Source organism: Poecilia reticulata, chromosome 19 (assembly GCF_904066995.2).
Source record: "Poecilia reticulata chromosome 19, P_reticulata-male-v2, whole genome shotgun sequence".
NCBI classification, from domain to species: domain Eukaryota; kingdom Metazoa; phylum Chordata; class Actinopteri; order Cyprinodontiformes; family Poeciliidae; genus Poecilia; species Poecilia reticulata.
Genome location: NC_088848.1, coordinates 23,501,301 through 23,524,488, shown reverse-complemented (window position 1 = coordinate 23,524,488; position 23,188 = coordinate 23,501,301). Strand labels below are relative to the sequence as shown.

Sequence of the window (23,188 nt, the reverse complement as noted above, 5' to 3'; positions counted from 1 at the left end):
ACGCGATTCTATAAAGCTTTTTAGTCGAGTTAAAACAACATTCTGAAAATAACCTTCATGAAGCATATTAAACGTTTCATTCAGTTTAATATGTGTATTAAACCAAATATTTCTGTTTTAGTCATGTGTTTTTCGGTTTGATGGAATATTCTAATCGTTAATGTCATTTATTCAATAGCCATAAGCAGAAAATCATTTAAATTAACAGGAATAAAAGCAAGAAAATATCAGTCTTGCTTAATACAATCTCCAACGGTTTTAAATAACACTTGCAAGAGCAGTCCTTCTTTTAAAGTGGTCTAAAGATATATCTAGGCTTTCCAAAGGGTTTTCTTTAAAAAAAAAAAAGTTACTGGGATTATTATTTTTTTGTGAAAGTATGAGATATGTGGCAAAGGACGTTTGCCAAGTGTCAGAGTGGCAGCCATATGTTGATGATGTTGCCCATTAAAACATCTGATTGATTTTTACTGAGTTTGAGTATATTTGTAGCATCTTACAAGCAAGGGAAATCATATGAGCTATAAGTACTGCACAATTTAGGATAGTCAGATAATTTGTTCGTCTGTGTTATTTTCAGCCATCTTCAATCAGTCAACCAGCTATATAACACAGTAAAATATACCAGTTCGTTTTCTATTTGTGTTTGTAACTAAGAAAATAAATAAAGTTGAAAAAAGTTTAACAATTTTGAGCAGAAAACTTGCATAGTATTTGATTCTTGCTGAAAAGTGAACTCAACAACCTACTAGTAAAATCTGAGCAGGGAGCGCCCTCTACTGGAGGTCTGCGTTGTAAACAACTAAGCCAATAGGATTTAAGGAACCACTGCTTCCGGTTTTATAGCAAGTAGATACTAGGATGTTAATATTAGTAGCCACTTGACACACCATGATTTGACCAGCTGCCCATTCGTTTCTGCTGTTAGAAGAAAGCGACGACCTGCTACCTCCACCCGGCGGACGTTTTATAGGCGGGTCTAGGTTCGTTAAATTTAAATGTTGTCACTTTTACTTTTTATGGTTAACCGTGCCTAAACATAAGAATTGTCGTGTCGTGATACTCCGAAGCCAGTTTTAGGTTACAGTTTACAGTTGTTTGGAAAAATTATTGTCGTGTTTGTTTGTAAATGAGGCTTATCTTGACAGGGTGTTGACATACAGCTAGCTTGTTACAATGTAACCAACCTCACGCACCCAGTATTATCTAACTCGTCACTTTTGTGCGCAGCCAAATGAGATATCATTTTATAATTAGTGTGACATACATTTAAGATACAGTTTAGTATTAATTAAATGCATCCTATGTGTACTGTACCTGTAACTGAAAGCAGTTTGTAATTTTCCAAGTGTAGACTGAAATTTGAGGAAGCCAACTTTTTATTGTTCAATTAATCTGCTGGCAAAAACATCAAAATCAAAATCACAAACACAGAAAGAATTTATAACAAAACAATAACGCCAAGGGTTATACAACAGATAGAAATGAAAATCAATTCACCAAAATGTTAGAGTGCACATATCAACTTTAGTATTATTTTGTGAATGTTGAAGTGTTGTAATACATTGCTTAAACTCCTCATTAAAAAAATTAAGAAGGAAAATGTGTGATTTGAAAAATTTGGATTTATGGTAAAATTAGACTGATATACAATTGATCTGTTTTATTAGTAGAATAAGAATTTAAACAACACGCTCGCTAGGGGTGGACAAAAAAATCATTAACAATATCTCGATAAGCCATGATCAGTATCAATAGATAATATGTCTAATAAGGGCTGCACAGTGTTGCATTTGGTAGCACTGTTGCTTTGCAGTGAATGACCTGGGTTCGAATCCCGACCTGGGGTCTTTCTGAAAGTTCTACCTGTGCATGAAAGGGTTCTTCTACAATCCAAAAATATGACTGTCAGGTTGATTGATCTCCTAAAATTCTCCTTGGGTATGGGTGTGTGCATGCATGATTGTTTAATCAATAATTATCTTTATCAACTGACATGAAATGCTTTCATTATGATACATTTTTCAATCATATCGTCCAGCCCTAATGTCAGCATAGGCGAGGGAAAAGTTGTTGAGAATGTTGTGAGAAATGAATGTACAAATATCTTGCCAGAAAATAAGTGAAAAAGTATCAAACTGGAATAACTTATCAGATCTTCTTTATAGAGTTTGCAGAATACACAGTTCATGTCAATGACCTTTTTGTATCTTTAAAGAAAGAGCTGGTACGGATAAAAACAGCTGGTTATCTTGAGGAAGCAAACTTTAATAATGCAGTTTAGTTATGCGACATCAACAAAATGTAGGTGAGACGTATGAAGCAAGAGCCAGGGACAGTCCTTCAACACACAACCCCACCTACTCAGTACAGATTTGGTCTCAGAGTAGCAAAAATAATCTTGAAGCATGGTAAGATAGTAATAAAGGAAAAGGATTTCTTAAAACGACATTAGAGGTGTTGATAAACTAAGTAGACCCTGTGATTTTACTTCTTTTCAAAATACAGTTATACAGGTTAATTGGAGCAGTCACATTTGCCTTAGTCTCAAGAAGTTTTATTGTACACTCAGGTGAAACTGTAAAAAATATTTCATAGTTTTTGCAGAGAGAATCTCCTTGCAACCTTAATAGTCAAGCGATACTTTCTCAGGCTTGTAATTATAATGTCATGGATCTGAACATTTGTCATGGTAACAGATGTCCATGTAAAATATAATTAACATTTTCGGTAGGGCTGTATAAATGAATCGATTCGACGATATATATCGATATTTTCCGCCCTTGGGAAGTATCGATTTTTCATCCGCGAGTATCGATTGATTGAACCATAGGGGTCCATAGCCTTGTAGCTCTTTTTAACGTCTAGTTTGTCCCTCCGTCTCACTTTCAACTTGAGTGCACATTTCAAAGTGCGCATTATAAAGTGCACATCAACTTTCAAAGTGCACATTATAAGCTACACACCAGTTTTTAAATTGTGTTAATAGGCCAAGTATAACCGGAGTTATGCTGAAATTAGTAAACCATATTTTTCCGATTGTCAGAGAAATGTCAAAGATTCCTGTGTTTTTGGACATGTAAAATCTTCAATAAATAACCATGGGCTGTATTCTGTTGGTGAGAAACGAAGTAAAGTTGCGCAAGTAACCGTTAAAGAGAAGCGGAACGGAGTAGCGGCGCGAACCGAGCAGCTGCAAAAGCAGGGAGATCGCGAAATTAATGCAAATTTTGACTGGAAGCATTCACTTCGTAATTAGTTTTTAGCTTATCGGTTTCTGTTCTGTATATAAAGGATTACCTGAAGAATGAACATGGGTTGATAACATCCAAAGCGGACGCGCAGCGGCGCTGTGTTTTGAGCAGGAACCACCCCAGACGGAATCCGCGGCGCAGTGAGGATTTCCATGATAACAATGGCTGATCGATTATTATTAGCAACAGACAAAGAGTATCAGAGACTGAGAGAACTATGAGATCCTGGCAGTCTGAGCGGCAGCTACTCAGAGATCCAAGCAGGGGAATAGCGGCGCTGCGTAGCTGCAGGGAGTCGATCACTACGGGGTGAGGCGGAGCCACTACTTTAGCAGTTAGAAGAAAGCAGCTTACAGCCACGACTAACTCCGGGAGCCAAGGTAGAAAAGCCTTTTCCCCCATAGTCCAAAAGACTGCATTTGTGGCTGCATTTTTACTCCAAAATGCAGCCAGAGTGTCCAAAAGAAAAAACATAAGTGCAATAATTTGCATATTGAGAGTCTACAGAGGCTGATAATTTCCCCACTCTGCTCCTGGATTACTGTTTAAACGTCTAAGTTTTATGTCAAATCCACATGAATTAAATGACAGAAACTAATTCTCTCACTGCATCTTTGAGTCATTTTGTCCAGCTGCAGACTGTTAGACTGTCCAATCAGAGTCAGGTATTGTGTAATTGGTGCTTTTAATCAGTTTTCAGTTAACTAAATTCAAGTCTATGGAACACAAAATGTCACTAAAATCACTCTGTCCTAAAATCTTTCAGAAAATTGTAAAAATGCACTGAATCATATTGAATTGTATCGTATTGAATCATTCAACAAATATCGTGATACATATCGTATCATGACCAGAATATCGTAGCGGTTCTCAACGTGGTCGGTACCGCCCCCCAGGGGGCGTTCAGAAGACGGCAGGGGGCGCTGGCGGACATTTTTACAAAAGGGGGGCGTTTGGTCGAAGGTAAACTTTACACCTTAAATGCACAACAATGCCAGTTTAGACTTTGAGCAACTTGGTAAAACTGTATTGTGTAACATTAAATCATGCTTGGCTGTATCGATGGCAGCTCTTCTTCTATTCAGTGTTTGTTAGCTTCTGTTAGCTTTTTGGCGCAGCTCCGTTCTCCTGCTACTGGTAGCTAAAATCACGACACCCTCACTGTGTATCCCTCTGAAAAATGAACCCATTTAAATAAAGAAATCCCTCCATGGGTGATACCACGATAGAGAGCGTTCATTTTATAGCGTTAACACGGTGCTGTAAGTGATCCGGTATGAAACGGGGGTGATAGAACAACACCGCACTTTTAAATTTCAATAATCAGAATGCAGAAATTGTTTCCGATGTTTTAAAAGGTTTATGTCAGTCTGCCTTTTCCCCATCGATATGCTTCCCGACCGCCCTGCACCTTAGGGGCTTAGAAAAAAAAGACGCACATTGCGCAAAACTCTGAAACAGGAGAAGCGGGACATAAAACGGAGCGACGAACTAGATGTGAATTATGGCATAAAAACAGAGAATCCGACGCTGAACAGTGAAAAATCAACACATGATGTGAAACACATGACGATTAGGTGGCGCAGCAGGTGATGAGTGAAGATTATTCGTCTTATATTATTCGTCTTATAATGGATGAATGCTAAAATAAATCTAGCAACAGGAAAGAAACTAAAGTGGACATAGCATTAAACTAAGAGAGGACAATACTAATCAAAGGAAACTAAATGGAAATGAATGAAGAACAAAATGCAAGAAAACTAAGAAACTAAATTAAATACAGAGGAATAAACTGGTATGGCAAGACATTTTGAGAAATAATTAATACAGAGGTAAAATAATATTGTTGAAATGCCATGGGTTTGTTGAGACCACATCTAGTACTGAGAATAAATATATCTTACACACCTTAACAGTAAAGAACTTATCACTTATGTTTTTAATTAGATTTGATATATTTATTTCTTCAATATTATTTTTCATGTCAGTGTTAATGTCATGAGGCTGATGACTCCATGACACTTTCAATTTGACTCATTAGGATTTGATTAGGAACCAGATTTGTTCTTTTTAATTTCTGTCCAGTAAAACTATTAATCTATAATCAATAGACAGGTCTATATAAAGATATAATCCATGTTTCTGTCTCATATTTGTATGGCATTAAAAGGACCTGGAACTTTTGTTTTTCCACTGAAAGCTCTGGTTTGCACAATAAATGCCATGAGGGTGAAGTTTTATGGATGATACTCTGATGTCCCATTCTCCTGAAGGCAGCACAGAGCTGCACCACCAAAAACTGACAAACACTGAAGAGAAGAAGAGCTATGATTAATGTAGTTACAGTTTTATCCATGTTTTAATGTTGCAGAGCTCAGTCGTTTTGCAAATAGTTCAAAGTTTAAACTGGCATGTTGTATATTTTTTATTTGGTCATTTTGTGGAATATTTAACAACTAGGTGATCAGTTGTTTAAGTGACTTTGATTAGAACCATCTGGCTAATAATATCCCTACTAATAATATCCATCAGAAGCTCTATAAAGTAGCATTCATTTAGTTGTTTCTACGGCTGTGTCTAAACAAGATATGCTACTTTTGTGCGATGTGAAATCTGCGAATATGAATTTGGATGAGATGGACATAGAGTATGTCTATGAGATGAATGAATTTAAACTTTAGAATTACTATGGAAACCACATTATGAGACTGAAGTTATAATCACATGAGGGTTTTCATAATTTCCCTTTGCTCCTTTTTTTTGTTGTAAGTTTCATCACAGAAATCAGAATTTTTTTTTTTTTTGCGAAAACTACAATGCTGTATTATTCTCCCTATATATGTAATGAACATACAGATAAAAGTTTGGTACATTTTGCTCATGTTTGTGTAGTTTTGTTAAACACTATGCACCATAGTGTTTAACAAAACTATATATATATATATGTACTACAAATTTTCTTGCTGCTTGTCTCCAGGTCCGGGTGAAGCCATGCCTGTCTCCCTGCTGTGGGCAGTGGATGTGTACGGGCGTGTCTACAGCCTGTCCACTGTAGGACAGCAATGGGAGCATTGCCGCAACACCCACCTGGAGTTCAAGCGAGTGACAGCAGCTCAGCAGTGCTGCTGGGGCATTGGCTGTGACAACAGCATCTACCTGAACGTCCACGCGTCTGACCTGCCAGTCCGCTACCAAGAGGACACATACGAAAATCAGGTTAGGCTCTTTTAATTATTGTCTCTTTGCAACATGTGAGAATTAGCTTGACAAGGACTGTGCTGCTTTTTTTTTCCCAGATTGCATGCATGAACTTAGTAAATTTCAGCTAGGAGAAACTTTCCAGAGAAAGAATCTTCAAAAGTGATCTGTTTGTCAGCTATGCTCATGCACACTTTACTTGGTACGTCTGATCAATGAACACAAATAGACCCCAGTTCCACACTTCCAGCAAGACAAAGCATCATTGTCACAGAGCTAAGTTATGTCAGAATGGCTTCTTATAGTTAGTTCACCTTCCTCCATTGGTCTCAAAAGTCATCAGATCTTGGTCCAATTGATCAAAGGAGATGACAAAAAAGGGATGGAAGTTTGACCAAAAGTTAAAATAGAAAGAAGGAGATAAGAAGAGAGGAGAAACAGAAGGATGAACAGAATACTAGAGAGCATCCCAGAGGTCTGTTTCTACACCTGCAGAAAGGGAGAGAAAAAAAAAAGAGACAAGCAACACATGCAGTTTTTCTGCTGGATATTTATTGCAACAATAAAGTCTCAAGTTTGAATCCTGACCAGGGTTGTTTCTCCATGCAATTTGCATGTTCTTCCTTTGCTTGTTGTGTTTCTTTGTGTGCTCTGGGTTCATCCAAAACACAAAAATTAGCTCTAAAATTTACTCTTGGTATGAGAGTCTTCCTGCATTATTTATTTTTTGGGGGAGAGATAAGGTTATTTTACATGTGTATCTCTGTGTCACCATGAGATGAACTGGTCAGCAGTCTGAGGTATACCTAGCCTCTTGCCCAAAAAACATTCAAGATAGGGACCAGAGGTCTTCAGCTCATCTATAGCTGATGAGCAGCTATAGACCATGGATAGTTGGTTGGTTGGTTGGTTGGTTGGTTGGTTGGTTGGTTGGTTGGTTGGTTGGTTGGTTGGTTGGTTGGTTGGTTGGTTGGTTGGTTGGATGGATGGATGGATGGATGGATGGATGGATGGATGGATGGATGGATGGATGGATGGATGGATGGATGGATGGATGGATGGATGGATGGATGGATGGATGGATGGATGGATGGATGGATGGATGGATGGATGTCATTTCTCCCTATTTTTCTTTTAGAGATGGAATCCCGTTGGCGGTTTCTCAGAGCGTCTGCTGCCAAGTGACCGCTGGCAGTGGAGTGACATCACAGGCCTGCAGCATCAACCCATGGCCAGCTTCCAGCTCCCTTCCAGCAGCTGGGAGTGGGAGGGAGACTGGTTTGTGGATGAAAACCTTGACGGAGAGCCCACAGAAAAAGAGGTAGTGTTTTGGTGAACTCAATTTTCTTTTTGCCCTTGCATTCATCTTGTGAATGCAAGGGCATCTTGTGAATGCCCTTGCATCACAAGATGCAAGATGCATCTTGTGATGCATCTTGTGTGCAAACACTTCAGTGTTTGTGTTTGCAGGGGTGGACATATGCCATGGATTTTCCTGCCACTTACACCAAGGACAAGAAGTGGAACTCCTGTGTCCGTCGCAGGCGATGGCTCCGCTACAGGAGGTACAAAGACATGGACACCTGGGCTAAGGTGTGTATGTTTGTGTGTGTGTGTGTGTGTGTGCGTGCGTGCGTGCGTGCGTGCGTGCGTGCGTGCGTGTGTGTGTGTGTGTGCGTGTGCGTGTGTGTGTGTCACAATATCTGTATGAGTTATGTTCACATACAATGTAGTGAATAAAATGTTTGTCCTCTTACAGGATACTTCAATTTTTTTTGCTTCACTGACACAATTAAAAGTTACAGATAATCAAACAAGTTTTAATATTGGATAAAGATAACTTGAGTAAATATAAAAATCTTCATTTTTCTTGGTGGAAAAAGTAATTATCCCTCTTATTCAGTCATGAACAAACTGTAATTCAACTAACATTTTTAGAAGAGATTTCTATCAGTCCAGAAAATCTGGCAAAGTTGTTTCTATGACTTTAGGACACTTTTTTATTTACTCTGTCTCATTCTAATTGTGTCTTGACAGATCCCTTCACAGCAGACAGCTCTACCAGATCCCTTTAGTGACATCAGCTGTGGAGGCTGGGAGATCAGTGAGGAGCCCCGGGGCCGGCTGTCTCTGTGGGCTGTGTCCCTGCAAGGAAAGGTACAGCTCCCCTCATCACACTACAGCTCACCACGGTCCACTTTATTCTGCTGTTTATTTCCTGTTTAGCTTGTTTTATGCAAATCAGATAGTGGTTCTTTCCTGGCATGGTATTTAACACTTATATTCAAATAATATTTTGCAGTTGACCAAAGAGCAAGTGTACTGTCACTCGTTATTATCTAACACTGTTTCTATTACCATCTAGGTGTGGTTCAGAGAAGGCATCTCTCACCACAACCCTGAGGGTTCTTCCTGGGTGGAGGTGCCTCCCCCTGGAGAAGTGGTCCAGATCAGCTGTGGTCCCGGGGACCTGGTCTGGGCTGTGCTGTGGGAGGGGCACCTGATTGTCAGAGAGGGCATTAGTCGAGACTGCCCAAGAGGTACACACTGAACTGTGCACATGCATTGTTGAAGCTTGTGGATTTTGTCTGAGAACTGCTTCCTGTGTGTTGCAGGTACTTCCTGGGCAGAGGTGGAGTCTCCGAGCCCTCAGGTGGGCGCTATACATGTCGCTGTAGGAGTTAATGTGGTCTGGGCTGTGACCAAAGATAATAAAGTAAGAAAATGGCATGTCTGTATAGATGTATGTATTGATGATTTTCTATACATTCTTAATTTCAATGTGTTTTCTGACAAAGTAATAATCATATTAACAAACGTATAAACCTTTCCAAAACTGATCTAAGTATCCGTTTTGGAAAAACGGATACTTAGATGTATCAGTTTTTCCAAATGTTTCCAATTGCCCAGTGGTGGTTGGTCATTTGAAGAAGCAGAAAAATCACAGTATCTTATTTCAGAGGAGAAAAGAGAGACTGTAGTCATCTGCTACTATTATAAGAGAAAAATAAATATCCTGGAGATTTACTCACCGGTACCTCAGGGCTTCAGAACTTTAAATCATGTCAAGGTTGAGATAAGACTAAAATTAGCTATACTTGGAAACTGAAACACCATCTGGTGTTGCAAAAAGGAAGTAGCATCTGTAGACAGCTACAGTGAAATTTATTACAGTAAAGTCTTTAGATTAAAAATAAAATCTTTTAACTGATGAATGCATGCAAAGAATGATGGGAATATAATCACTGTTGAAGTAGTTTGTCACCCTGCTGTCCTAGGTGTGGTTTAGGCGAGGTGTGAACTCTCATAACCCCTGTGGTTCCGGATGGATCAACATGGTTGGAGAAATGATCATGATCAACGTGGGCCTGAACGACCAGGTGACACAACACATCCAGACTCTAAATATTTAACTGTTAGAGAAATGTTCAGTTCTTCTGTGAATAAGAATATCTTTGACTTTGTTCCTACATACAGTATAAAACTAGTCAAACCCATTTAACTCATCCACATTTGCTACATTACAACCATAATCACCAACATATTTTATTGGGATTTTATGTGACAGACCAACACTATTTGCTGCATGAAAGGGAAATGGAAGGAAATGATACATGATTCTCAAATTTTGTAAAATTAAAATATGGAGAATGTTGTGTGATATGTATTCACACCTTTAAGATTTTATGTTTGGATGGACTGGACTATATTCCAGCTGAATACAAATGCACAATTTTTATTTGTAAAAAAAAAAAAAAAGGGCTAAAATCATGAGTATTTCCATCCCACCATTTCTGCCCTTTTTCTGCTAGTCTATCACATTATGTTGGAAAAATGTGGGTTATGGACAGTCTTGTGAGGCTCTGCCAAATTCTCAGTAAGTCATAACATGGCTCATCTCCTGTTTAAGGTGTGGGCCATTAGCTGTGAGGACCGGTTGGTGTACTTCAGACAGGGTGTTACCTCCAGTGAGCTGAGCGGTAAAACCTGGAAGGCCATCAGCATTCCTCGAGACGGGGAGCGATCCCACTCCAGTGCCAGTGCAAACAGTCAACACAGGTAAAGGCATCCCACAGGACTCAAACTAACATCTTTTCTCTGAGTCCACAACATGCATTTTAATATTCAAATGTCTGTAAAGCAGAGCTACTTCATGATTTAATTTCTGCTGACTTGAATCTCTGTCCTCTCCATAGTGCGGGTTGTTTTTTCTCCAGTGAAGTGCGGGCTCCATCAGTAGTCAGCGATGCTGAATTAGACCTAGAACATCCACCAGGGGATGTAGCCATCAGCAATGTCACGTTCCCTGGGCCGGACTCCTTCGTAGATGCCCCTACAAACTCCTCTTCATCACAACCGTGCGTCAAGCCCAACATCCCCAAGGTCACAAGCGACAGCTTTATCTCTGAACTCGTCTCTGACCGAAAACCAGCAAAGACATCTGGAGGTGTTGAATCAGCCTCTCCTGCTGTCCTGGAGGAGGTCGTTCCTGATGAAGGAGAGGCTGACGTTCTGTCCAGTAACAGTGATGTTACCATTACTGGGTCTGGTGGTCCTCCTGACCCCCAGTGGAGTAACGTAGATCTGGAGGAGGCACAGATCCAAAATGGCCAAACGGGAGCAGTGGCAGACTCCGTTGACTCCTGCAGCCTGTCGTCAGTGGCAACCTACAGCCTGGCCATGGAGGATCAGTATGGGGTGGACGAGCACCCTCTGTGGGCGTGGGTCAGTGGAGGAGGCTGCTCTGTGGACAGCCACTCTCAACTCAACTGGTTCAGCTGCTCTTTGAACACGTGTATGTTATGTTGTGAAATGACTCAATGGGAAATGTTCTTACAGCTAGAATTCTGAAATATTACGTCTAATTCTAGTCAGATGTTTACATACACGCATCATGTTCATTAATATCATATCACCCAAGTTCAGTATTTTTTTCCGCAAATACAGCCAAAATTATACATACACGGCCAGATTTAGGGCTGCAGCTAATGATTATTTTAGAACTTGGCTGATCTATCTATTATTCTGACAATTAATTGATTAACTGGATAAAAAAATTGGCACATTCTGTGGATTTTGTTGCCTAAAATGCAATAATAGGATTCCTTTAGTGACCATTTCTTGCAAAGGATGCTTTACTTGTCTTACTTGTCTTTCACCAGCCATGCTCCAGTCAGTCCAGTCCATGAGTCTGTCCATGACTCCTGCTCAGACAGCTGCTTGGCGGAAACAAATCTTTGAGCAGCTTAGTGAAAGGTCCAAGAGAGAGATGGACAATTTCAGACATTATGAACAAGCCATTGAGCAGGTGCGTGCAGTACACTCTGAAAAATGATAAGCTTTTAGATCATAAAGAGTACCTTTTCATTGACACCCATTTACGGTTTGACTTGAACTCCAATTTGTGTTGGCAGTCGGTGTGGGTAAAGAAGGGAGCCATGCAGTGGTGGAGAGACTGGAAGCCGCACAAGTGGATGGATGTTCACTTTGCTCTGGAACAGTTTTCTGGAGCTGAGGGACACAAGGATGGAATCTTATTCATTTATTACAATTATTATGAGGAGAAGAAGGTAAAAATGTAAAGTTGGTAAAACTAAATAAAAAAAACGCAATTTGCTCACAACATAAATTTGACTCGTACATTTACAATATACCTAATTTATACATGTGGATAAGCTCCGGTCGCATTTCATAAATTCTCAGGTTGAATTTGTGTCTGTTTGTCTAAAAACTAGAGCCACAAAACTCCAAAGATGAATGTTTTCCATTCTTCTACTTTTTCTCCTTCCTCTGTCTTTTCTCAGTACCTCCATGCCTTCATTAATGAAGTAACCATCCTGGTTCCTGTTCTCAACGACTCCAAGCACACTTTTGCCATCTACACTCCTGAACGTACCAAACAGAGGTGGCCAATAAGAGTGGCAGCTGGCACAGAGCTGGAGATGTATGATTGGGTGTGTAGAAAGAGAAAGCTACCATCAAAAATGAAACATTTTAGTCCTATGATTCCTGTTGGCACAACTTTGATAAGAAGATGAATACCTGCTCATGTCTTTTACCATGCATTTTTTTGTGATTACTTACCCTGTGATTACATAAAAGCAGGTCATGTAAAGTAGTTTTGCTCTCTTTTACATTCTTTCTGCTTTCCAGCTGGCTTTGTTGAGTGTTTCCTGCTGCGACTCCAGAGGAATCTACGGTTCTCCGTCCAAACAGGCGATCTGGTCCATCACCTGTAAAGGGGACATCTTTGTCAGTGAGCCCTCCTCTGCCCTCGAAGCCATGCCTTACCCCACACCCTGTGATCAAATGTAAGAAAAACTGCCGAGAGCATTTACTGTGAACTATGTTAAGGCCACAAATTGTGTTTAATTAGGATATTATATGACCGACAAACAGTAGGTAGTCCATGTTTGTTAGGTGGAATAGAATAGAATAGAATAGATTAGAATATACTTTATTGATCCCCAAGGGGAAATTACTTGTATGCTGACAGCTGCTCCATTCAAAAGTATTCAATATTGGTAAATACTAATATAACCATGAGCAATATAACATTTATAAAAATATATATACATATGTGTCATATTGCGATTTAAATATGACTAATTATAAAATAAATATATAAAATACATAATACTGGGCTGCACAGTGGCGCAGTTGGTAGAGCTGTTGCCTTGCAGCAAGAAGGTTCTGGGTTCAATTCCCGGCCTGGGGTCTTTCTGCATGGAGTTTGCATGTTCTCCCTGTGCATGCGTGGGTTTTCTCCCGGTACTCCGGTTTCCTCCCACAGTCCAAAAACATGACTGTCAGGTTAATTGGTCTCTCTAAATTGTCCCTAGGTGTGAGAGTGTGTGTGCATGGTTGTGTGTCCTGTGTGTCTCTGTGTTGCCCTGCGACAGACTGGCGACCTGTCCAGGGTGAACCCCGCCTCTCGCCCGGAACGTTAGCTGGAGATGGGCACCAGCAACCCTCCCGACCCCACTGAGGGACAAGGGTGAAAGAAAATGGATGGATGGATGGAAAATACATAAATAAAGAAAATAAGAATGCACATAGAAATATATCAAAATATAAATAAATCTATGAATACATAAGAATGCATTAGTGTTGCCCCTGTGATGTATTTAAATAAAAGTTGTGAGTTTGCTGTGAGTCTTTCTGTTTTGTTGGTGCAGGTTCTGGCGGCAGGTAGGAGGCCACCTGCGTTTAGTGGAGTGCAACAGTCTGGGGATAGTTTGGGGCATCGGATTTGACCACACCGCCTGGGTCCACACCGGAGGCTATGGAGGAGGCTTCTTCCAGGGCTTGGCCAGCAGCACAGATAATATTTACACCCAGACTGACGTCAAGAGCGTTTACATCTATGAGAACCAGAGATGGAACCCTGTCACTGGCTACACCAACAGGTGTTTTACATGCAGATGTTTCCAAGTTCTTTGTGTATAGCAATCATAAATGAAACACATGTAGGCTTATTGTGATTTAATCTATTTAATAATTGTATTATGCTCTTTCTGACCCATGTAAATTGGGTTTTCCTCCTTTTAGAGGCCTTCCAACAGACCGCTACATGTGGAGTGATGCGTCAGGATTACGCGAGTGCACTAAGACTGGTACAAAACCCCCTTCTCCTCAGTGGACATGGGTAATCTGAGCTCACCTCTAGTATTTATTCTCGACTTCTGAGAACATTTAATCCAACAGCTGCAGGTGCATGTAGTGTTTCATGTTTCACTTCTCTTTACCTTGTCCAGGTGTCTGACTGGGCTGTTGACTACAGCGTCTCCGGGGGAACAGACAGAGAGGGCTGGCAATATGCTGCAGATTTTCCAGCGTAGGTTTCCTTTCAGGCTACACTTTACGTGACTTAATCTTTAATAAATTTTTTTTCTGTTCCTTCTAATTCATTCATCCACTCCCTCCATGTCCTCTGGTAGGTCCTATCATGGCTTTAAAACCATAAAGGACTTTGTGCGGCGAAGGCGATGGGCCAGGTATTTACAGAAAGAGCAAACCAGTGATGAGTGAAGTATTCTGTTAGTGGGTTAAATGGATCATTGAGGGTTGATGTTTGTATTTTTTTTTTGTTTGGAATATTTAAGATATTTTATAAAAGATTCTTTTTACATATTTGTTAAAACTGATGCTGTCATGACAATACGGTTTGAAACCGATAATCTGTTAAAAAATTTATCTTCTCTATTCCCTCCCAGTGCTAACTAGACACAACCAGTCAGAGCCAGGAGGAGGGTCTAGCTCTGTCAATCATACTTGTATATATGCTGCTCCCCATTGTCCTCTGCTATGCTAAAGCTTCTTCCCGATAGCAGTCTGCCAGGGATGCTAAGGCTAGTTAGTATTGCCATTGATAACAGAGGAGCAGTTTTCCTGGAACAGTAAGTTGCTTCTCCATTATTAGCACATTGACCAATGCATAGATGAGAGTGATTGACAGCGCTAAGCCCCTCCTCCTGACTCTGATTGGTTGTTTTTGTTGGGCAGCGGTATATTTCTTCAGACGGCATTACCAGTATTTTCACAGATTGCCTGTCCCATGTTATATTGTCACAACATGGTAACATTTTTAATAAATATGTAAAAAAGAAAAAAAAAATTAAATAAAATTTACATTTTTGAGCTTTAACATAAGCTTCCTGCTTCTGTTTTATTTCACCCATTGCATAGGAGGTGTAAATTGACAACAACAGGACCTTGGCAGGAAATTCCACCAATCCCACTGAGTGATGTCACAATCCTGCCTTGTGCTGCTCAGAGCAGCGTGGATACAGTTCCTGTGTGGGCCATCAGCAACAAAGGAGACGTCCTGTGTCGACTGGGAGTCACCCTGCTGACACCTGCTGTGAGTTACTAATGTGCAAAATGACACTCAATGCACCAGCCTGACACCTTATGGGTATCCATAACAACCACTTCAATGGGAGTTTTCTAACATTAGGAGTAAGATTACTGTAAAAGGTTACTGTCTACTCTCTAAAGTTCGCTTTAGTCAGCTCTGGAGCAAAATGAGGGAACGTAGATTACAGTAACCAGGTGATCAAATAATATTTGGCTAATAGCAAGACAGCTCCAAAAATGAGAAGACAGTGAAGAACATTCAATAATTTTGTCGCTCATTATACAGAAGGTAAAATAACTATTTAACACATCACAAGTTTTCATAGTGAACATATCCTAAAGGTGCTACTGACATGAAATGTTCTCATTTAATCCATCCATAGAAAGAAACCAAAACAAATATGTTCAACATTTAAGTTATGTGTCATAATATGAAATGGCAGAGGAAAAAAGTATTGAATACACAGAAAGGGAGGTGAAAAAAGTAATGAAGAACCAAGACACCAGCTGACATCCGTCTGACTGTCTGTCTGTCTGTCAAATTGTTTTCTTGTCCTTCAAGAAAACATAATTTTCTTGAAGGACAAGAAAATTCCTTCAAGAAAAGGAATTTTCTTGAAAATTCCTTTTCAAGAAAATTGAAATTGTCTGTCTGTCAAGATGTCTGTCAAATTATGTTTTCTTGTCCTTCCACCTAACAATCATGCATTTCTTTGTGTTGGTCTGTCACAAAAAGTCCAGATGAAATACTTCTACTTGTGGTAAAATGTGAAAAGGTTAATGGGGTATGAATAATACTGCTGCTAAGTGGTACCGTATTTTCCGCACTATAAGGCGCACCTAAAAACCTTCAATTTCCTCAAAAGCCGACAGTGCGCCTTATAATCCGGTGCGCCTTATATATGGACCAATATTGAGCCAGAACAGGTCTAGCAACTGCGGTAAGCAGCCGCCGACTTAATTATTGCCCGTAGTAGAAGAAGCTGGCGGTGCATGCTGGAATAGTTGTCAGAACGCTGGTTTGTTAATAAAGTTTGACTGATCTATCTACCTACCGACCTGATAATCATTTAGTTTGCAGGTCATTTAGCACCACGTTCTCCACCAACATGCTGTGCGCGAACAGAGAAGGGTGACCATCGTCCGGCCACGCCCCAGCCCAGTCGCGGAAGGCTCTCCTCGCCGACCCGAGATGGACTGTTTTGTTGACATTCTTTATGTCAACAAAGTGGCTTTAGATATTCATCCGGGGTGCTTCGACTAGGGTTACCAAGGGACCAGCCCCTATACATTTAAAGCCGGGGGGTCAGGGGAAGAGAGACAGAGACTGCGGCGGCAGCGTGTCGGTTGGTCTGTGTTACCCAGAAAGCAGTTGGGCACAATATCGCAACACCAACACCGTGAGTGAAACAATGACTGGGGCAGCCTACTATATAAAGCAGTGGTCCCCTACCTTTTTATTACCATGGACCGGTCAAGACTTGGAAATTTTGCTGCGGCCTGGAAGGGGGGGATTTTCTTCTGGAATGGTTGGGGACCACTGATATAAAGTACTTGGAGACCACTGCTTTATTATTACACATCCACATTTGTAGAGTATGGAACAAATCGCATCCCGTATAGGTTCAATACGGGACGGGTGGCAACCCTAACTGTATCGTCTATTCCAGGGGTGCCCAAAATCGGTCCTCGGGGCCGGCATCCTGCATGTTTTAGTTCTGTCCCTGGTGGTAGTAACAATCTTTTCAGCATGTCAATGTTCTCCTTGGGTCTCTAATGAGCCATCATTTGATCCAGGTGTGTTAAACCAGGGAGAAAACTAAAACATGCAGGATGCCGGCCCTCGAGGACCGACTTTGGACACCCCTGGTCTATTCTATGCGCCTTAAAATGCGGTGCGCCTTATATATGAAAAAAGTTTTAAAATAGACCATTCATTGAAGGTGCGCCTTATAATCCGGTGCGTCTTATTGTGCGGAAAATACCGTAGTTGTTATATCTTCCTGTCTGTATGTCAGGGAACCTCATGGCTTCATGTGGGGACAGACCAGCCCTTCAAGTCCATCTCTGTTGGGGCTGCCAGCCAGGTGTGGGGCGTGGCCCGGGACGGCTCGGCCTTCTACCGGGGGTCAGTCTCAGGACTGAATCCAGCAGGTCAGCAGGAGGATCTGAGACTGTCTGAAAACCATGAGCTGAACATCATAAAAAATGTCTGTTTTGTTAAAAGACTTTAACATTGAAATAAAATCAAGCCAATTAAAAGAACATAGTAACTTATGCCGCTTCTGATTAAAGATAGCCTAGCGCTCAAGTATCAAAGTGCTCTATCTCCATCTGCAGGGGACTGTTGGTACCACATCCCCTCTCCGGCTAAGCAGAAGCTGAAGCAGGTGTCTGTAGGCAGGACGTCAGTTTACACTGTGGACGAGAATGGTAAGGACACTGTTTCTGTGTTTATGGCAAAATCTTCTGAACAACTTCACTGTACAGAGTGCCTTTTTGTACGTTTCCTCTGCTCATGTGTAGGTAACCTGTGGTACAGACAGGGAGTGACCCCCAGCTACCCTCAGGGCTCATCCTGGGAGCACATCTCAAACAACGTACGCAAAGTCTCTGTGGGACCACTGGATCAGGTGGGTTCATGGATATTTCAGGCATTTTGTTTGGGACCAGAAAAAAAGAGATGATAAGAAAACCATTTGGGATGGAAAGATTTATTTTTTATTTTTTACATAAATAATTTTTTTTGCTCTGTGTTTGAGGCTTGGATGAATGTGTGTTTACATTTTCAGTTCTTAGCATGCACCCGTTTGTTGCTTCCTGGGTTGATTGAATTGCTTTATGTGTTACTGTAGTTGTGGATCATAGCAGACAAGGTTCAGGGCAGCCACAGTCTGAGCTGTGGGACGGTGTGCCATCGACTCGGAGTCCAGCCCATGGAACCCAAGGGGCAATCATGGGACTATGGCATTGGGGTAAAACTATTCAGGATGGGACTCTGACACTAATGGAATTTAATGTCATAAACATCCAAACACTCCTGGGATATGAACCTGTAATTGCTACTTCCCTCTCTGTATTCCCCCTCTGCAGGGCGGATGGGACCATATTACAGTGAGAGGAAACTCCATGGAGCCACCTCGGATCTGTCTTCCCTCCATGACAGAGCCGTCGCCCCGAGCCGCTCACACCCCACCCCCAACCGCACCCTGAGCTCCTAATCCCACCATGTAGCCGTCAAACTCCAGAATAACTTTGTAATACACTTACTTTTAAGGGACATTTTGGCCTTTTAGGTTTAAAGTTGCGGGCAAGTATTACATTCAGAGAAGCTGAGCCAGTCTAATATTTTACCAGACATTCAAGATCTATAAGTGAGTTATTGTTTTCTGTGTGTTTTGTTCCTTTATAGTGGTGTTTGTATTTTGTTGTTAAGGTTGATGGATTTTTCTCAGTAGACCTAAACGTGAATTCTTTATTTCGTGTTTGTGTGTGTGGTTTGTTTGTGTCAATCTGTGCAAGTCAATTTAACTTGACAATAGCAATTTTTTTTTGTTTTTTATTTAATTAGGCAGCACAGTAATTACCCATAAATTTTCTGTTGAATTTAGTTCTGAACTTTGGCCATTTCCCTAACATGATATTGTTCTTTTTGTTTAACGACTGTAAAATTTGGAGAAAAAAAAAGTGTCAGCAGGTTAAGCTTTCTAGGTGAAGGTTTTGGGCCAAAACTGACTGGTATGTGAAGCCATTCTTGACAAAAACTTCTCTTAGCAAACCTAGAGCATGATGATGCCACTACCAGTTTTAGCTTGGGCATGATGTTCTGGATGTTTCCTTTAGAAGAGATGTCTTGTAACCCTACGCTTACTTGGAAAAATTTCCAGATTTTTGTTTTTCTGTGGTTTTTTTGTCATTGCTTTATAGTATACAGATTAATACTTTAACTCAGTAAGATTCCTCTGATGCTTTGGAACTTCCTTGAAAAATATGGATGGAAAATGACCAGGAAAATCCAGTTTGGAACGGTCAAATTATTAGAGCTGAAACAGATTTATTATAAATAGCAGCAAATGTGAATTTAAGCCTTATCCATATTTATTTCACCAGGTTATTGCAGACATTTTGGAGTTTCTTTGTCTTGTAGAATTTGTTTTTTACTCAAATTGCAAAATATGTTATTCAAATAATTTGAGGGAAAGGTTTTAAAAATCCCCATCAGAATGAATGTTTTGTTTGTCTCAAGAAGCAGGCATTTTAACAGGGGTGTGCAGACATTTGAGAGTTATTGTATATGTAACAGGGTGGGAAAAAAAGTCAAAATTTGGAACCACCTTTCTTTGGCTGCTTCTTGTTGTTTTACACCCTCTTAGCTGCGCTGCGTCTCAAACCGGTTCTTTTTAATCGCTTCAGGAACAGAAAGATTCGTTAACAAACGCTACAGATCCCAGCAAAGTCTATGAATTATAAACAGTCATTTTTAAGCAGCAGAAAGCATGAAAAAATAAGACAAAACACTGATGTGTCACAACTGCTTTCATTTGACTGTCAGTGGAGCTAGCCACTTTGAAATATTTTATTTTTGAAAAGTTGCTGTGGTGCATGTGCAATATTTAGCATTATCAAAAGGGAAAAAGGGGATTACTTGAAAAAAAAAAAGATGGTATTTGAAATGCTTAAACTAACCCTTCCTCTTTCTCAGGGGTGATTGCATCTGCATGTTGTTTACTTCCTTTGACCAGATGATGAGACAATGACTGAGCAGTTGTAAAGAAAAACTATTTTGGTTTTTGTAAATAGAAATATAGCAAGCATTGGTAACGTAAAGATGGATTTTCTGATTTCTGTTTCTGAGGACTGGGGTGATATATTAGGTTATAAAATGGTGCTTTAATAATTGGCATAGCATCCTGCTGTTTGACTGCTGAATCGTTAGTAAATGTTGATCATGTGCTGATATGTGGCTGTTATCTGTAAATAGTAATCATCTTGTGTAATATGATCAAATTGTGCATCGACCAAAATGAATAAAAGTTGGTGTCAATAAATAAATGGTTTTATTGATAGCAACTACTCAAATAGCTTTTTTCTTCTTTTCTGATTTTTTTTTTCAGAAACTTTGGCATAAATGGAAACAAAGGAGGAAAATAAAGAAAAACAAAACACACTTTAAAGCTGAATTTAGCCAATCAGATTATGATGCAGAAAATGCAAAAAGGCCTTCTCAGTTTAATCATAGTTGATTATCGGGGTCTCACACGATCTTGTGCAACAAAAACCTGCTGCTCGTTTTCTCTCTCCTTTCTGTGACAGTTATGACCAGAAGCTTACACTCAGCAAGTTTCCTAACAAAACACACACACACACACACACACAGGGAGATCACAAGATAGTAGAAAAAGAGAACAAAGTCATTTCAAACAGCAAAAAAAAAAAAAAAAAAGTAAGCAAAAGGGAGAGCCCTTCTTCTTTACAAGCACTTCACATTTTGCTCTGGTGTCCACTGCAGTCTTTTTCTCTGCCCACTTCAGTGTGTTCAAGCATGTTTCACAGGATTGCAGCGCATCACAAACATGTTCTCATCTCTTGAACAATTAATTCCACTTTTGTCACTTCCAACCACAAGCTTCAATATGTCTTATGAGAACAATGTGACAGACTAATGCAAAGTCAAAATGATGCATGGCTTTTTCAACCTGTTATTAGTAAAACTCTGAAATGTGTGGTGTGCATTTGTATCTGATCCATTTGAATCAGAAGTTTGTCCATTTTCATTGCAATTATAGCTGCAGGTCTTTTCTGGTGTGTCTGTTTTACAAATGAACATAATAAAATTATTTCTCATTTTCATTGGCAAATTAGCTCAAGGTGAGATTGAGCATTTATAAAAATCAGTTTTTAAGTCTAAGCCATGCTGTTGCATCTCTGGCTGCTGGTTTGGGGTCACTGTACTTTTAGAAGGGTGACCTTCACCCCCGGCTAAACTGTTTTTTTAGGCCGTAAAAGGTTTTCTGTATTTACTTCCCACCAGCTCTGTTTAGCTTCTTTATTCCTTCAAAAGGAAAAAACCTTCCCACTGCATCATGCTGCCACCACCTTGTCTCAACTTGTGCAGTACATTCCATTTTGTTCTTTTCTGACTAGAGCAACTTCTTCTACATGTCTTCAATATGCAGGGGCGGAGCCAAACAATTTTCGTAGGGGTGGCCCCTCATGGTGGGGTGGGCAACAACTGAGCCACTTTAGGGCACAACATTTATATTTTCCAACTAATTTATCAAAGACAGAACATTTTTTTCTAGAAGTAAATAAGCATAAGCAAGTATTTATATATTTTTGCTGTCTAAGCACATTTCACTGCTGTCACCAACTGTTTTGAAAGGGAACAGCAGGGGTGATTATGGTCACCTTTCATCACCCCCTGGCTCTGCCGATGCCTTTATGGCTTGTACCAAACTTTCTTTCAAAGAACACTTTTTTCTTGGTAGATTTTTTCGTTTCCTCCTGGTGGGATGCCTCACAGAGCTTTGTGAAATGTGCAAAGTTTGCCATTTTGTTTTCTAACCTGTTGTGTTCATGGTCATCACGGTTCTGTTTTCTCGTCAACGAAACAGGATCACAACAAACATCACACAGGTGGACTGGCTTTGCTAATTAAGTCATTTCTGAATAAAACTGGGATTTGTTTTGGGGAATCAGAACAAAGGGATGTGAATAAATATTTACATTTCATTTATTTCCTGACAGCTTGGGGTTGAGACGTGAAAAAATGTGAAGAGGTTCAAGAGGTAACAAAACTTTTGCGAGTTTTGGGGCAGCAGTCAGTTGTTGTAGGGCGCCGCATCCAGCAGGGGGCTCCTGATCCCAAACCCTTTACAGTCCCAGGCTGTTAAGTTTCCTGGCCAAAGCTCTGCATGTGGGTGAGGTACTGGGTGAGGCCATCCTCCCCCTCCTCCTCCAGGTGCTGCTGGTAGCACTGCAGCAGCCTGGCAGCCCTGGCCCCTGAGGGCCCTGCCTCAGTGGGCAGGCAGGCCCCCGACAGGTCCAGGATGATGGTGGTCAAGGCTTTGATGTAGTTCTTGGCCAGAGTGAGAGTCTCGATCTTGGACAGCTTCTTGTCCGTCTTCACGTGCGGGATGGCTTCGCGTAGCGCCTGGAAGGCGTTGTTGAGTTTGTGCATGCGCTGGCGTTCCCGCTCATTGCTCTCCAGCCTGCGGATGCTGCGCTCCTTGGTGCTGGACCCGTACATCCTGCGCCGCCGCCCGCCTCCCCCACCTGCTCCTCCTCCTCCCTGCCGGCGCCTGCCGTCCCCACTCCTCAAGGAGCCCCTCCAGGAGCCGCCGATCCGGACCGAGGCCTCCGAGCCCTCCTGCTCGCTGGAGCCCGGCTCTGTGTCCGGTTCGTTCTCCGGCTCCGGGTCGGACCAGGGCCTCCTGGAGGGTCTCGCTGCCTTCCCTTTGGACTTCATCCTACTGCTTCCTCTCACCTCACAGTCTCCAACCAAGTCTCCAAACTTATAAAAGTCCTGGATGCACAAACAGGAACATGAAAGACACAAAAGAAAAAGTGAATTATGCATAATTTCACATTCAAAAGTGGAATTGTGACATTTCATTTCCTGCCCTTCTATCTGGGCTCAGATCCCTAAATACCTCAGCATAGCTGATGGTCTTCTAAACCGGCGATAACTATTTTAGATCGAAATATTTTATTCTTAGTAAAATTTTAACATTTTGTTTCAAAATGTCTTCATAGAGCAAATCATTTAAAATGGCCTTTACCCTCTTGAGATTTGGATTTTGTTCAAGAATATCAAGAGCACCACCTGAACACATTTCATGTGATCCTTCATCAACACAGACTGTCTGACATTCTGT

At 40.8% G+C, this 23,188-nt stretch overlaps 2 protein-coding genes across 5 annotated transcripts in view; one reads left to right on the top strand and one right to left on the bottom strand.

Annotated features, from left to right (window-relative positions):
• The first annotated feature begins 818 nt into the window (after positions 1-818).
• Positions 819-20,384, top strand: tecpr1a (tectonin beta-propeller repeat containing 1a). The gene is made up of 24 exons (XM_008438162.3): positions 819-983; positions 6,232-6,470; positions 7,591-7,773; positions 7,923-8,045; positions 8,490-8,609; positions 8,818-8,992; positions 9,068-9,168; positions 9,731-9,832; positions 10,363-10,511; positions 10,649-11,247; positions 11,615-11,760; positions 11,867-12,022; positions 12,257-12,406; positions 12,606-12,763; positions 13,631-13,861; positions 14,004-14,100; positions 14,210-14,289; positions 14,393-14,449; positions 15,141-15,315; positions 17,330-17,465; positions 17,652-17,744; positions 17,838-17,944; positions 18,167-18,286; positions 18,405-20,384. The coding sequence occupies exons 2-24, from the start codon at positions 6,246-6,248 to the stop codon at positions 18,522-18,524; spliced, it is 3,603 nt and encodes a 1,200-aa protein (XP_008436384.1). The 5' UTR covers positions 819-983; positions 6,232-6,245; the 3' UTR covers positions 18,525-20,384.
• Positions 20,350-23,188, bottom strand: part of bhlha15 (basic helix-loop-helix family, member a15) — a 16,821-nt gene continuing 13,982 nt past the window's right edge. For all 4 annotated transcript variants that reach the window (XM_081600582.1, XM_081600583.1, XM_017310915.2 and 1 more), the window contains one exon: positions 20,350-22,836. In XM_081600582.1, coding sequence (XP_081456708.1) covers positions 22,201-22,836 — 636 coding nt within the window. In that variant the 3' untranslated portion in view covers positions 20,350-22,200. The remainder of the gene's footprint in view (positions 22,837-23,188) is intronic.

Coding starts and splice junctions, on each gene's coding strand:
- tecpr1a (XM_008438162.3), top strand. CDS start 6,246: ATGCCTGTCTCCCTGCTGTGGGCAGTGGATGTGTACGGGCGTGTCTAC. Junction 6,471..7,590: donor AGGACACATACGAAAATCAG/GTTAGGCTCTTT, acceptor TTTTTCTTTTAG/AGATGGAATCCCGTTGGCGG. Junction 8,610..8,817: donor CTGTGTCCCTGCAAGGAAAG/GTACAGCTCCCC, acceptor ATTACCATCTAG/GTGTGGTTCAGAGAAGGCAT.